At 44.6% G+C, this 15,005-nt stretch overlaps 1 protein-coding gene across 2 annotated transcripts in view; it reads left to right on the forward strand.

Moving 5' to 3' along the window:
* Positions 1-10,609: 10,609 nt before the first annotated feature.
* Positions 10,610-15,005, forward strand: part of LOC134538279 (actin-related protein 3) — a 31,365-nt gene continuing 26,969 nt past the window's right edge. Inside the window, exons 1-2 of one of the 2 annotated variants that reach the window (XM_063379451.1) lie at positions 10,610-10,847; positions 14,700-14,880. In XM_063379451.1, coding sequence (XP_063235521.1) covers positions 10,804-10,847; positions 14,700-14,880 — 225 coding nt within the window. In that variant the 5' untranslated portion in view covers positions 10,610-10,803. The remainder of the gene's footprint in view (positions 10,848-14,699; positions 14,881-15,005) is intronic. The other variant, XM_063379450.1, reaches the window with a different exon arrangement.

Genomic DNA, 15,005 nt, shown 5'->3' on the forward strand with positions numbered 1-15,005 from the left:
TCAATAAATCAGTGTCCCTCCGACGTAGTTTTTTATGTATATTTTCTTTTCTTTCAGCAGGACATAATTTTTATTGTAAAAACTATAATATCATCCATCATGTATAATTTAAATTAGAAGGGTAAATAACATGTATTTTAATATGCACGGGGTGAACAAGTCGCGGGTTCCCGTCCACGAGGACGTGAGATGCTGCACGAGACGCGCGCGGGGAGGGGGTCGGCGCGAGCAGAGGAGGGAGTCGCGTCTGGAGAACCGCGGAGGAGTGACGTGTCGGCCGCGAGCTCTCGCCAAGACGAGTGAAACGGGTGAGCATAGAGGCCTCCGGGCTTAACGACAGTGACGCGGGGAATAGATCAGCAACAGTCTTCGAGTCGTGTCAGGCAGTTCGAAACTATGGAGATTAGTATGTCAACTATTGCCAAGGGGTCGCCTTATTGTAAATAGTTTAGTTTTCTTTTTATTAGTGTTTCATAATTTTTTCCTTTCCTCTCGTATGTATGTATATATATATATATATCTTTATTCGCTTGTATAGTCATGCATTGCCTAGGATAAAATAGTACCATTGTGTCATGGACGAGACCTCGCCATTTTAATGGGACATTTCAGAAACTGTGTCCGCAGGTAGTGCTTGCCTGAATTCGCTATAGGACAGGAAATCAAAGCCCTGCCGGTTTGGGACAAACGCCATCGGTTAGCGCCGCGACGCCGGCGCCTACTACTTCCCATAGGCGGCCGTGTAAGGGGAAATTCTCGTGTAGTCAGGCCTCACCTAAGAACGGTCGTAGGCGGGAACTGCGATAGCCCCGTGCCAGTGCAAATAGTGGCCAATAAAAAGAGTGAGTGCCACGAAACCCTATGTAGTTTCATTATTAGCAGGCTAGATCCTCTTAACTGCCACGCGGCCCGAAACCCACCCCCAACTGAGCTAGCCCAAGAACCTACACAACCAATAAGGGGATCAGCCCGCTCGACGACACCTTAATGGAAAACTACTGACGCCGACAGCCAATGCTCCTTTATGTAGCATAGACCGCTATACCTCATCAATGTCTCAAGAAAGCGTGTGCACCGAACGCGCTCGTGCGTGCACCGGAGTGTAGAAAGTGCAACGGGGCGAATGCCACACAATTAGTGCCACGTCGGCGGAGGAGACCGGCCGGGTGTGGCATATCCCTCTGCCGAACTATAAGAGTAATTGTATATTTTTCCCACAGGAACATATTAGACTTTATTTTTATTGTTTAACACTTTATATTTTCCAAAATTATGTTTCACCGTGCGCCTTGTCCCAAACCTGGCCAGTTCAGTTTCCCACGAAAATCACGCATTTTGCGAGGGAGGGCCGGCGTGGAGGGGGGTCGCGCGCGGTGAGAGCGGCAGTATCCTTCCGGAGCTTACAGAGGCCGGCAGCCTCCGCGCACCATTTTCACTGACATGTAGTTTACCATAGTTAAGTAATTTTAAACCTTTTCCTTCAGTCCCGTGGTCAGTCTCGATTTACCGTGCAATATGTGACTTAATTAATTAGTGCTCTAGAATAAGCATGTTACGTCATACGTAAGTACTGTGTAAGATCTGGGAGATGGTCCGTCGGCGCCTCACGCAATATCTAAGCCAGTCGGCTACTTAGTTTTAGCCTGCACGAGGCAGCCAGTATGCAATATGTAACCAACTTTCGAACGCATCAGTATCTGGGACAGTTTCAGGACTCATTTGTAGCGTCACCGGGATAGCAGGCCTACACGATCCTAACCCAGCATCATACGTAATGTTATTGTGAAGTGTGGTCATGTTTAGGGTTCGTTTATGTAATCATCGTGTCGTGTCAGAACTGAATGACCTTACCGCATATTAAAATCACGAGCCACCACTGAGAGCGTGATCACGCATGTGACGATTCGTTTCGGGACAACTGTTACGGCCAGGAGGGGTAGCACCTTGTAAAGGGCTATGCTGGAATAAATTAATAAGTTGTAACCCGGTGTTTTCTTGGACTTATCAGGCGTCCCGAGTGGCCTAGACAGCTCGGGGGGCCCTACTGCGTCGAACCTCTGCCTCCTGCCACAAGGCCGAACCTACCGCGTGATTTCAGACATTACCTATTATGACAAAATTCACACGGAGGTAGCAGGGTTAATGTCACTACCTTATGTATTTTTTTTTAATCATCATATAGTACATATAGTACATATTTGGAAACATTTCTTTCTTCTTGCCCGCGATCTGGAAATGATTTTTTATTGCAACTATCACCATGACGTCGTACCTCCTCTTTATTAAACAAAAACCCGGGTCACAGATAACCAATGTCTCACGTGGTTACGGACACTTCAGGGACGCAAGAGCAAGCTCGTAAGGTGGGCCCAGTTCCTACAATCCTTCGACTTCCTTGTCGAACACATCCCTGGGGTAGGAAACCAGATGCCAAATGCCCTGTCGCGAGACCCCGATGAGGACTCCCACCTGGAAGATGACGTGTCATGGGAGGAAATACTGCCACCTTCCCATAGGGCACACGACCACAGGTCAAGTGACACGACCTGTCGCCTGCTCACTGTGGGAGAAGACGATGACCCACCTCCAGCGGACCTGATCTAACTCAAACAACGGGTTCTCGACGCCCAACGCACCTCCCCAGATGCTGAGCGTCGACGAGCAAAGCAAGCAGAAGGACTGGATGAGATATGGACCATGAGAGAGGGCATGCTGTGTACGAAGGGGATAGGAACCAACCAGGATTGGCGCATCTATGTACCACCGGAAGCACGGAAAGCCGTTCTGCGCTTCATGCACGATCATGACCTGGCAGGACATCCAGGAGCGTACCAAACCCGACGGGCAACCAGCCAGCACTACCACTGGCCCGGCATAGCCCGGGACATGTAGGAGTATGTAAGGACCTGCGAGAAGTGCCAGGAGCGAAAGGCACGGCAGAGTGATGGGACCGAGCTGCAGCAGCAGCGTCTCCTCACTACCCCATTCCAGTCCATCGCGCTGGATGTTATGGGGCCGTATACCCATACTGCCCGAGGAAAGAGGTTCCTGGTGGTAGTCACGGACCTCTTCACACGATGGGTAGAAGCATATCCTACCAGTAACATCCGAGCCAAAACCATTGCAAGAATCCTGCAGACGGAATTCTTTCCACGATGGGGATACCCCAGGGACCTCCTGACGGACAATGCCAGCCAGTTCATCGGAAGGCCGTGGCAAGAATTATGTCAGGCATGGCAAGTGGAACACCGGACTACGCCGGCTTACCATCCACAAGCCAACCCAACGGAGAGACGTAACCAGGAGCTGAAAGTCCAAATGCGAATACGTCTGGGGGATGACCATACGACATGGGACGAACACATAGCGGAGGCCCTGTTCTGCATCCGCAGCAGGACCAATGCAGCCACAGGGATGTCCCCGGCACAAATGGTCCAAGGCCACAATCTGCCCATGCCCGGCGAATGGACGGCCCACGGAGTGACAGATGAAGGGGAAGACCCCGAGGATCGCTTTCGGCGGCAAGCGATTGAGCTGACAACAGCGCGAGAACACCAGAGGGCCTACACTCAGAAGATAACCCTGCAGACCACACGACAACCACCGGATTTACAGCCCGGTGACCACGTGTATGTCCGCACACATCCCCTGTCGAATGCGATTAGGAACTACTGTGCTGGACTGAGCCCCAGGTGGTCGGGACCACACCGCATCCTGAAGAAGCTGAGTCAAAGCACTTATTTGGTGCGCCGGGGTAGACAAATGCGAAAAGTACACTGGGACCACATCCGGAAAACAGCACTCCCGGAAGGGGGCAATGCCATGGAGGACCCTACTCCAGATGTGACAGGACCGATGCCGGACAACCACCAATCTGTCACACCCCAAGGAATGCAGCATCGGTTCCAGGGAACACCGAGCCCAAGGACAAGAATGGAGAGGCCTGCAGAAGCCCCTGTCACGACCCCGAGGCAACAGCACCAGAGGCACCCAGCACGAATTCAGATCCTTGATGTCACTGAGACACCAGAGGCGGGCATAGGTACCACGAAGGAACAGCCCCTGGTGACAGAACCAGATGACATTGAGACAACAGAACCACCTTCCCCTACCCGAGGCGGATGGGGGCATGGTGCCTCCCTCGCCGATACCGAATTTCGGGTCAAGGTGAAGGAACCAGCTGAGGACAACCAGAGACACCGCCGACGACGACGACGCCGGCCCCCACTGTACCTGGCAGATTACGTCATTGGCCGCGAACTGGACACACTGGTGAATGGCGACCCAGGGAGTCCGGAACCCGCAGGCCCGCTCTGACGCTCGCAACTACGAGGAGAGAAGGCATCATGTGCCTGCTGGAGGGCGCGCGGACGGCCTAGACCCGGGCTTTTCCAGGGGAGGGGGGGGCATCTGACGTCGTACCGCCTATTTATTAAACAAAAACCCGGGTCACAGTCCTGTCCGAGGCGCAATACCCCAGCCATGGCCCTAGTAGTGCCACCATTCGTCACCAGATGGCAGTAGTAAATATAAAGAGACAATGTATTATAGTTATGTTCTATATGTTATTATTGTAAATATTTATGTAGATTATTAAGTGTATGGTGGTCGTTTCTCGGGGCGTGCGCATCTCTCTCGCGGGCTGTTGGCTGGGAGTTCCCTGAGCCCTATTGGGTAACCGAAGGCTGGCAGTGCGTGTGGGATTTGTGTGCGTGCTGGGGGCGGCCTAGCAGCGCCATCTGCTACCGACCGCGTCCCGCGGGTGGCGGATACGGGAGCCCAGCTCGAGAGTTGCAATCTCGCTGGGGTGGCTGTGAATAACCAATAGCAGTCCGCGGACCAATGGCCGGCCTGTGGAATCGTTATCACGGCTGTCGGGGAGAAAAGTAGCCTGAATGTAGCTCGGCATGCGGCAGAAAGCAGCTTCGTCGGCGAAGGCACTGTAGGGGAGCTCGATGTGCTTTAGTAGCGAAGTATAGACGAACTGCGGGCTGGAACTTGCGGAGCTGTAGACTGCCACGCGCGCAACGGAACTGAACAGCATCGGAATTCTGAAGGAAGAGATGGCGGTGCCTTCAAGTTGGGGCCCTGTTGGAGCCAGTGGTAACCTGGGCGGCGCGACCTTCAACCAACCCGGGAATTTGGGGGGCAAGAGGGTCCGACTCGCAAGATACTTCATTCGCCTGAACGACTTACCCCCACCCTGGCTTGAAAGGTCGTTGGCTGTTGACTGGAAGAAGGAAGATGAAGATGGCGCAATGTCAGGCTGCCTTTCGCTCCGAGAGCCAGCAGTTCGAGCCGGTTTACTGGCTCGTTTGCCCACTTCTGTTTTAACTGTGGCTGCCTGGGCAGCTGTGGCTGGGCTGACGAGTGAAGTCACCCGCCCCTGGGGGCGCATGCGCCCCTGGTTAATAATAACCCAGGAGTTCCCAACCTTTAATTGCAGGCCGCAAGGCCCAAGCACCCAACTCCAGCATGGTTGATTTTTCAGCCCCTCCAACTCTTCTTACCTGGAACCTTCTTCCTCTTGTCCAGTAGTTACCTGCTTGCTTAATGCATGTTTTTTGATCCCCGCATGAACTGGCCCAGGGTTTTCCCTGTGTCTATGCAGGTTTTACCTGGGTCACATTAGCTAGCTTTTAAGCTAGGCGACCAATGGGGCATCAGTCATGGCACCAATCGCAGCCATGGCTGGCCAGTAAACCCCAATAGCACACGATGCACGCGCCCTTGTCCTGCATGGTTAAAAACCTGCATGGTAGAGTGTATAGGCTTCGGCCTGAGACACACTTAGGTCCTCCCTTAACCTTGACCCTCCCCTACACACTTAGAATTAACTTAGGCTAGGAAAAAAAATGGCCTAGACAGCTCTCCTCTCTCCCAGCCAATCTGGGAGAATAAATATTGACACAGGCAAAAGTGGTATTATTGGCTTGCCATCCTCATTTTCCTTTCCTCCGCTAGCAACTCTTAGTGAGCCCGCGGGCTTCCGTTTCTCTCTCTCATTCTACCTCTCTTCCATTCTCCTCAGCTAGCGACTCCTAGTGAGACCGCGGGCTTCCTTATCTCTCTCTCGTTTTACCTCTCTCTGCCCACCCATCCGCTAGCGACTCTTCGTGAGACCGCGGGAATCCCTCTCTTCTACACCCAATCTTCCTGCTAGCTACTCCTTGTCAGTACATCCTCGGTCAGCTGCACTGGGCCGAACGGTCCACTCCCGCCTCAGAGTGTGAGGCTGCTCTACCCAAGAGCTGGCGCGGGCAAACATCACGACTACCGAACGACCGAGCGATGTCCACCCCGTCTCCACACCACACCAGAGACGAGGCCGCGACAACCATCAGAAGTGCTATCTGTAAGCTTTAAAGTTATCCTGAGAAACAGCTAGAGCTTTCTACCGAGTATTCTATACACTACTTCGAGAGCAATGCCACTGTACTCTTTCCATGGAGTGTATAAGAAAGTATGGCAGAATTCCGTTCAGTCCTTTTCAATTATGGCAATTTTCCTTTATGGTACTTTTCCGCCTTTTTCGAAGAGGCCAGGCGGAATACTGCCATTATGGTAGTCTTCTACGGCCCCGCACGACATCTTTTGTTATTTAACAAAAGCAGGTTAACCAACATTACAGCTTGAAGTTACTTTTGCTATGCAGCATTGTCTTGCAGCATTGTCAATTTAGGAAAAAGACCGGTACTATGCTTTTAAATAGACATTTAAAAAAATTCTGCGAGAATTATTGGATGAATCTAGTAATATGAACACATAATTTTTACAATTATACAGCAAACTGGTTTTTTATAACAAATTGCCACTGAATAAACCATTACAGTGCTGAAACAAGCTTATCTCAAATAATTCCGTGACTCCCAAAAAGCTACCTGACATTTCCAGGTTTTCCCTGACTAGTTTGAAATTCTCTTACTTTTAACGGTTTTCCCAGTATGTAGCCACCCTGTCTTTAAATTATATACACTGCGAACAGTAAAAATAAATGAACGAGCATTTTGTCGTATAAAAGTGATTCAATAAGAGTGACGCCGCCATCGGTGCTCCCTCTGAGAGCACAGGCTGTTATGTGACCTCAACACCTGAGCCAGTGTCAGTGCACCGAAAATGCCCGCGCGTGTAGCTTAGTGCAGTGCCTCGAACGGCGTGACGTCAGTCACGGCTGGCTAGGTGTACAAAGCGCCCGGCCGGGTGTGGCAATGCGCATATGTAATTCAGTGCATATGTAATTCAATATTAACAAACACAAACTAAAACTTTTAATGAGCCTAATAATTCTTGTTAATTAATTAATGATATTGTAAATTATTTCCATTCACAAAACTGGCCGGCATCGCCTTCCCGCGCTCCGTCGTTTTTCCCGCGGGTTTTCCTCCCCTCCCTGGCCCAGTTGCCAGGGAGAGTTGTCAGTCGCCATCCAGCACTCGCCAGGGCCGGCAGCCCTGCGCACAGGGAGCCTCCAATTTTCGCGCCAGTTTCCACGTTTAGCATCAATAGGTAATTATCTCCGAATCTTCTTTCTACAGCTTCCCGGTCGGCTCTAACCGGCCGTACGACATGTGGTGCGGTCCTTAGATCAAGTGTGCAACCCGACCACGGGTTTTTCAGAGTAATACGTAATTCTGTGTTTTAAGGCAGCCCGCCGAGGTGCCTGTGCCTCACGCTATAAAACCTCCCCATGGAGAATTAGAACTTTGCCCACGCAGGGCGGCATTGCGCCAAATGCGTAACTGAAATTACGAACGCCTCAACCCCTGGGACGTGCAACGGACGTGAACGAGAGACCACGTTGGGTCCCGTCGCGCCCGTTCCCAGTTTAAACGTGGCTCATGCCACTGCGAGAACCAGTCTCGCATCACGTGATCATTAGAAGTCCAGGAACCGAACACACCTCGAGTCCGGGACGTACTCACAATTATTTAGTGTTAATTGCCGTGTTAAGATTAATGTGTGTCGTCATCATCACGTCCATGTATAAGTCAGTATTAATTGTTAACCCGCACAGACAGTAACAGATTCACGTAGTAAGTGTATCACGAACTATCACGTGTTATGCACCAGACTTGCCACGCCACGAGTCGTCATCACCGTAGCTCAGGTTAGCCTGCACCCCTCGTTGGAGTAGTCCTCGGAACACCGTGAGACGTAATCAGTGCCGCCATTCGAGGGCCGTGTAGGCGGAGTGAAGGTTGACGACGATACGGCCAGTCACGTGCCAGTGCCTTGTGTGACGTTCTGTAACGTGTGCTACCGGAATAAAACAATCAAAGTTACTTGTTTATTTCACTAATACGGCGTCCTGGGAGGCCATAACAGCCCGGGGGGTCCTTTGTCGACGCGTCCCTGCCTGCAGCCATGAGGCCAGGAACCCCGCCCTTGAGACCAAATTTCCTTTATATAATTTTAATTAACGTAATTTCAGGACAGGCAGCGCGGACGGCGTCAAGAGATCCATAATTTAAAATAATTACATAAATTTTCTAAAAACTTTGAAATATTTTTTGTTCAAAAATAACATTCCTTAAATTTAAAAATTAAAAAGTCACTTTTTATTATTTTAATTAAGTTTTGGTTAAATATGCTACTTAATTCCATGACAAATTTGCATCTCGGTTCTATATGTTGTTCACTCTGCAAAATTCCCAGTCCTGGTATAATGATGACATGTCTTGTGAATTGGCTTATGGGTCGCAGACAAGAGGCTAACAGTAGTTGCTCCATTTACGAACTCACGCTAGATAAAATTACATGCTTGACTTAAATTTCAGTTTTCTATGCACATGTTACATCACTATAATATTTTTGTCCATTAGTTCAGTCTCCCCGATGGAAAACCATGCAGACACTTTGAGGTAATTAATCGACTTATATCTTATAATCGGTCTTGGTGAAGTGGGGAAGGAGCGAGGCCATGCGCGGCTGCTGTGCCTATTTTACATGTGCGTTGTAGCTGTTAGATGCTCCAGGCCCATGTTTTCCGATTGTCACCAAACACTGCCGACACTTGGAGTCGCTGATGGAGAAGGATGCAGAGGGGTTGGAGTAATGAAGAATGAGAAAAATTTTAAAGGTATGGAAGTTGCTCCAAGAAGGGAAGAGAGGGAAAGAGAGAGCTGGAATTTAGTGCGCATGGTGGGGAGGGAATATGAGATGAGAATCTGACGAGCACGTCGCTTGCCTGGAATTTTTCCATGAGGAAGGGGGACCCTTTGTCTGTGACTCGCTCGTCGATGGTCCATTTGCCCCTAATCCTTACATGCATCTAAAATTATTTTTTCTTATACATTTTCCTTTTTCTTGATAGATTATTATGAAGTCGTATTTTCACAAAATATTGTACCACATAGGGTACTATTTGACATCACCCATGATTTCTGTGTCAAAACAAGTGGTGGGCCAAGTGCTTTTAATGGTGCTGAATCCCTGAAATGGTTTGGGAGGGCACCAGGCTAGCTCAAAGCTTAGCCGAATGCTGTGTTTGTGGGTCAATGGTCCCAGTGTGTCACTATTGATGGATACAAATCGAACTAAGTTTGGTTGCAGAGTCCTTAACCAACTAACTGTGCTGATTCCTGACGATGACTAATTATAACTGATAAATGACTGTAAAAAGTTTTCGGATCATGTAGTTTTATTGATACGTTATTTGCATTCAATACATGGGGTATGTTTTGACAAGTGCCATCAGTACCCCTTAAGACATATTACACGTTACGCTAATCGCCAGTCCTAGCAGCAGTCTTATTGCTGCATGATTGGAGCTTCTCAATCCCGTAAAAATATTGTAGACACTGGGGGCAGAGGAGGCTCCTACTACAGAGCTCTCCGATGCAGGTGCGTCCTCAGTCAGTTAGACTGGGCCAAACGATTCACTTCCGCCTCAGAGTGTGAAACTGCTCTTCCACAAAGCTGGCACCAGGTAACCAATTTCTGAATCCACAGCAGAGTGACCGAGAGATGTCTGCCACATCTTCGCAACCCCTGCGAAGACAGACCCGCAACAGCAGATGTATGAGCAGCCTATAAATTAAAATACATTCCTCTGAAGTCAGCCTGTCCCGTAAGTTCTTAACCCTGTGACCCCACGTGACATGGTGAAATTGATAACGGTCAGGTTAGGCCCTGCACGCAAAAATACATGAGAACATATGGGTAGTCGTTAACATAAGGTTTGGGTGCTATGATTTATAGTTACCAGAAAAAGTCGTTATTATGCAAAGTTGAAGGCTCCCCAGGAACCCTGTGTCCACTTTTGGGAAATTTAATGTCATAATTATCTTTATTAAAAAATATCTTTATGTTGAAGTAAAAATGTGTTGAGTAATATTATGGCTTAAAATGTTATAATATTTTGCATAAATCTTTGTTGAAGTTAATATCTATTCTTAGTATTATCATACCACAACCAACTAACGCTACTCTCATGAAATATAATTTACTCCTATTTGTTACTTACTTGAGCCTGTACATTTAAACTAAACTTTAAGCCATTATAAACTTTTTTTAAAAAATATTATTTTTTGTTTGTCGTGCTAATATTTTTAAATAAAATTAATTTTATTTTTTGTCATTTAAAAAAATATATTTTAGGACAAAAAATATTGAATTCAAAATGGTGGCGTATTAACCGCTTTACTGTTCTAAACTTACTCATAGTTACGCTAAATAAGATAAAAAGTGTGTATACCTGTATACAATAAATAATACTATCTATGCTGTCAGATTTTGTTTCGCCCGCTGTGCGTTTTGTTTATAGGTGTGGTTAGAAGATAAAGTTTTGAGACTGTTTTTGCGATGGCAGGAAGATTACCTGCGTGTGTAATTGATGTAGGAACTGGGTAAGCACTTCACTTTATTAGGTTAAGTTTGCTTAATGTACTTGTATTATTATAACTTTACGTATTTTTATGTACCAACACACAGAAATTTTTGTTCGTCATTATTTTGAAGAGACTTAAGTACTTAATAACTGGCAATAGCTCATTATAACTTTACTTGTTTTAGGTAGGTAGATAATTTTCAAATCGTCTTGCTCAGCGGTTCCCAACCGGTGGGTCGCGACCCTTTAGTGGGTCGCGGAAGGATTACGGGTGGGGTTGCGACTCAATCCTAAAACTATCAGACACCATCGAATAAATCATCAGAAAATATATGAAAATTCGAAACAAATCGAATTGTGTTTTGATTGTTTACTTGGTTCTTCACACCACGTGAGCACTTTATTTTACTAACCTTAGTTACTCAGTTACACTGTGGACATCGTGCAGTGAGATACATATTTGGTTATATATCTATTTTGAAATAAATAACTAGGTAAATATTTACTTGGGCGGTATTTCCGAAAAAAAATGTTAAAAATCCGAAAATACCTTTATTTTATGCTCTTCAACTTCCTCTTTTCATTAAAAGCGGCGGAGGTAAGAAATTCCAAATACTTTAGGAGATATCGAATTTTTAAATTTCTTCATATGTAGTTGAGCGGTATTTGCGAAAAAAAATGTTAAAAATCCGAAAATACCTTTATCATATGCTCTTCAACTTCCTCTTTTCATTAAAAGCGGCGGAGATAAGAAATTCCAAATACTTTAGGAGATATCGAATTTTTTAATTTGCAATACAAGACCTGTGGAACCATTCGAGCGGCGCCATTTTTGTTATTTTGCCGGGTGTCGTGAATACGTGAATCGTGAATGCGTAATTAATAAAATGGTTGATTAGGCCAGGTCAGTTACATTATTAATAGTTTCAAACTAAGCCGACATTAAAAATTATTTTGTGAATTAATTTTAATGGCTGTTTAGTTTTAAAATATTTATAATGTAACTGACCTGACCAAACAAACCCGGACAGACGGTGAACAGTAAACTAAAATGGTCGATTAGGTCAGGTCAGTTACATTATAAATACTTTCAAACTAAGGTGATATTAAAAATAATGTGAATTAATTTTAATTATTCTTTAGTTTTAAATTATTTATAATGTAACTGACCTTACCTAACAAACCCGTAACAAAGGATGTACAGTAACAACTCACGTAAATTTTTTTGTTACTTATTACTTGCGCAACAATATCAAAATAACAAATAAGACTTTAAAATTAGAAACGTTAAAAACTCACCTAAGTTGGAGGCGGTAATTATACACCGTTTTAAACAATAATTGAACTAAATAATCACGTATTAGTTCATTTGAATTCTGGCCTATCACGAACAATCACGTGACATCATTATCCAATAAAAAAAATAGATACTCGACTCGTAGACTCGTACGTAAACAAGAAACAATGGTGCACGCACGCCACAGGAATGCACTGGTTGTGTGCTGAAATTTAAAAATTCGATATCTCCTAAAGTATTTGGAATTTCTAATCTCCGCCGCTTTTAATGAAAAGAGGAATTTGAAGAGCATATAATAAAGGTATTTTCGGATTTTTAACATTTTTTTTCGCAAATACCGCTCAACTACATATGAAGAAATTTAAAAATTCGATATCTCCTAAAGTATTTGGAATTTCTAATCTCCGCCGATTTTAATGAAAAGAGGAAGTTGAAGAGCATAAAATAAAGGTATTTTCGGATTTTTAACATTTTTTTTTCGGAAATACCGCGCAAGTAAATATTTACCAATAACTATTTGCTTCAAAGTAATTATATTTTTCAATTCAATACAAAAAAGGTTTTTTACTCCACCATGGACCGATGGACTGTGGAGGTATTCGGATAAGGAAAGGTGGGTCGCCAACTGGAAAGGTTGGGAACCACTGGTCTCTAGCTTATCATTACCGTTATTTTGTTTTGTCTCAATAATTCAAAATTATCAGTAATTTTCATGTCGTTAAGCTGGAGTCACAAGCCACGACGAACACGACACGACAGGTGCAACAAACCTTTGTACATCGTTCCAGGTCAACATTTAATAGCGTAGTGTCACAATACCACGACAACATTAACCCGACGATTTCTGTTTTGCCTGTCAGCAAATACTTCCATAAAATGCAGTATATAAAACACTAAATACAGAGTAGGTCTTTTTTATTTCTTAATTGACATTTGAAATGCATAAAGACATAACATTTAGTCGTCTCAAGTTCATTATAGGTAGATACATACAATACAATTAACAACAATTTTTAACATAAACACAATTAAATCTGTTTATACAAACATTTATGAAGGCAAGCTAAAAGATTAAAAAATTATATTAAATTTTTCAGCATAAAGGTTTACAAGTAAGTAAATTTTTTTATTTAGTTCCGTAGTGTTTTCTTTCCGTTTCCGTTTCGTTTTTTTGTCAGACAGCCTGACACGACAAAATTAGAAATATAATCTATTCCTTGTTGGTCATCAGGGTGCATATTTTATTGCGGTAACATACTGCGACCGTGTATTTCATTGGCTTCTGAGCGTTTCGGGGCCTGTCGTTTCATATCCACTGTGTCATTGTGACTCCTGCTTTATAGGCCCGTGTACAATTGCAATGTCCTAAATAAAATCTTACGGGCACTGATCGCCAATTGGCCCATGTGACCTGTCTTTGGTGGTGTGGGTGATGGTCCGAATCTCCCTGGTCTGAATATATTGGTTAACTTAAACCAAATATTATCTTTGGACAGTATAAGAAACTAAGGGCTTTTAACATGGCGAACGCTGGCGACGCCCAACCCCAGCAATCCTTGCGGCTCAGCCTCAAGAACGCCCGCAAAATTTAAATTCCCGTGTATTACCTACAATGGGTGATCTCAGAACAGATTGGTAATCGCTGCTTTTTATAACGGAAAGAAAAAAAAATCGGGAAACATGATTTTCAGACACTACGCACATCCCTAAATTTACTCCAAAGGGATGATTTCATAATTCCTACTAATTTGTGAAAAAATTAAAATTATTGTATCTTAAATTCCAATACCTGTGCTTTTGCGTTGCCGTTGCCATTCATTATTTGCCCGCGATAAATAGGAATACATGTTTTCCATATACCTGAGATGTTCTACTGGTTTGTGAAAAAATAGCAGTTTACAGATTACATTACAATACCTACGTATTCACGCATTTGTGACATTCATTGTTTACCAGTGTGGGGTTTTTTTTTTTTGAAATTTTTTTTTGATAACTTTAGTCAATGTAGGTGGTGTTGTAATAATGAAATTTGTTTAAATAACGATTGTTTTTCTATTCTAAGGAATTTTTAATGCTTATAGTTCATGTTTGTTGTTTTATTAGAGTAAGTAATTGTATTACAAAATGTTTGATTTGGTACATTGCATTTAAAGTACGTACTATTTTGAGTCACGTAACGTATGAGTCTGGTGGGAAGCAAAAATTTGAAAAGAATTTTTAAAATCGTTAATTTTCTGTGAGTAATACTTACTGTAGACTGAAGTAGCTGACATATTGAATTTTGCAGTCTTCCTGAGGAATTCTTTGATTACTACCATTGTATATTCTGTGTTTGATATGGCTGGTGTTTCATGTATCCCAGTTTATCCCTAGATCCTGAAGGCTTGATCCTGATGGCATGATCCTGTGGTACATAATGCCTGCTGTTTTAGTTCAGTACGTTGAAATATCCTGATGGCATGATCCTGTTGGCTTGATCCTGTGGTACATGATTCAACTTAAAAATGCAGTTTGTTTGTGTTGTATGTAATTATTTTGGCCTGATGTTTTTTGGTTGTGATGTTATTTTTTCAGGTACACAAAGTTAGGATTTGCCGCAAACAAGGAGCCCCAGTTCATTATTCCTTCCGCCATCGCCATTAAGGAGAGCGCGAAAGTAGGCGACCAGTCAGCGCGTCGCTTGACAAAGGGCGTTGAAGACTTGGACTTCTTTATTGGAGATGAAGCGTTTGATGCCACGGGATATGCTGTGAAGGTTTTTACCTCACTTGGAAACAAAACTTGTATCTGAATATGTAGTGATGCGTCCATAGCACATACATCCCTTAGAAATTGCATCCACGGTATAAAGGACGCATTTGTAATGGATGGATAGTATCC

Source organism: Bacillus rossius, chromosome 13 (assembly GCF_032445375.1).
Source record: "Bacillus rossius redtenbacheri isolate Brsri chromosome 13, Brsri_v3, whole genome shotgun sequence".
Taxonomy (NCBI): Eukaryota; Metazoa; Arthropoda; class Insecta; order Phasmatodea; family Bacillidae; genus Bacillus; species Bacillus rossius.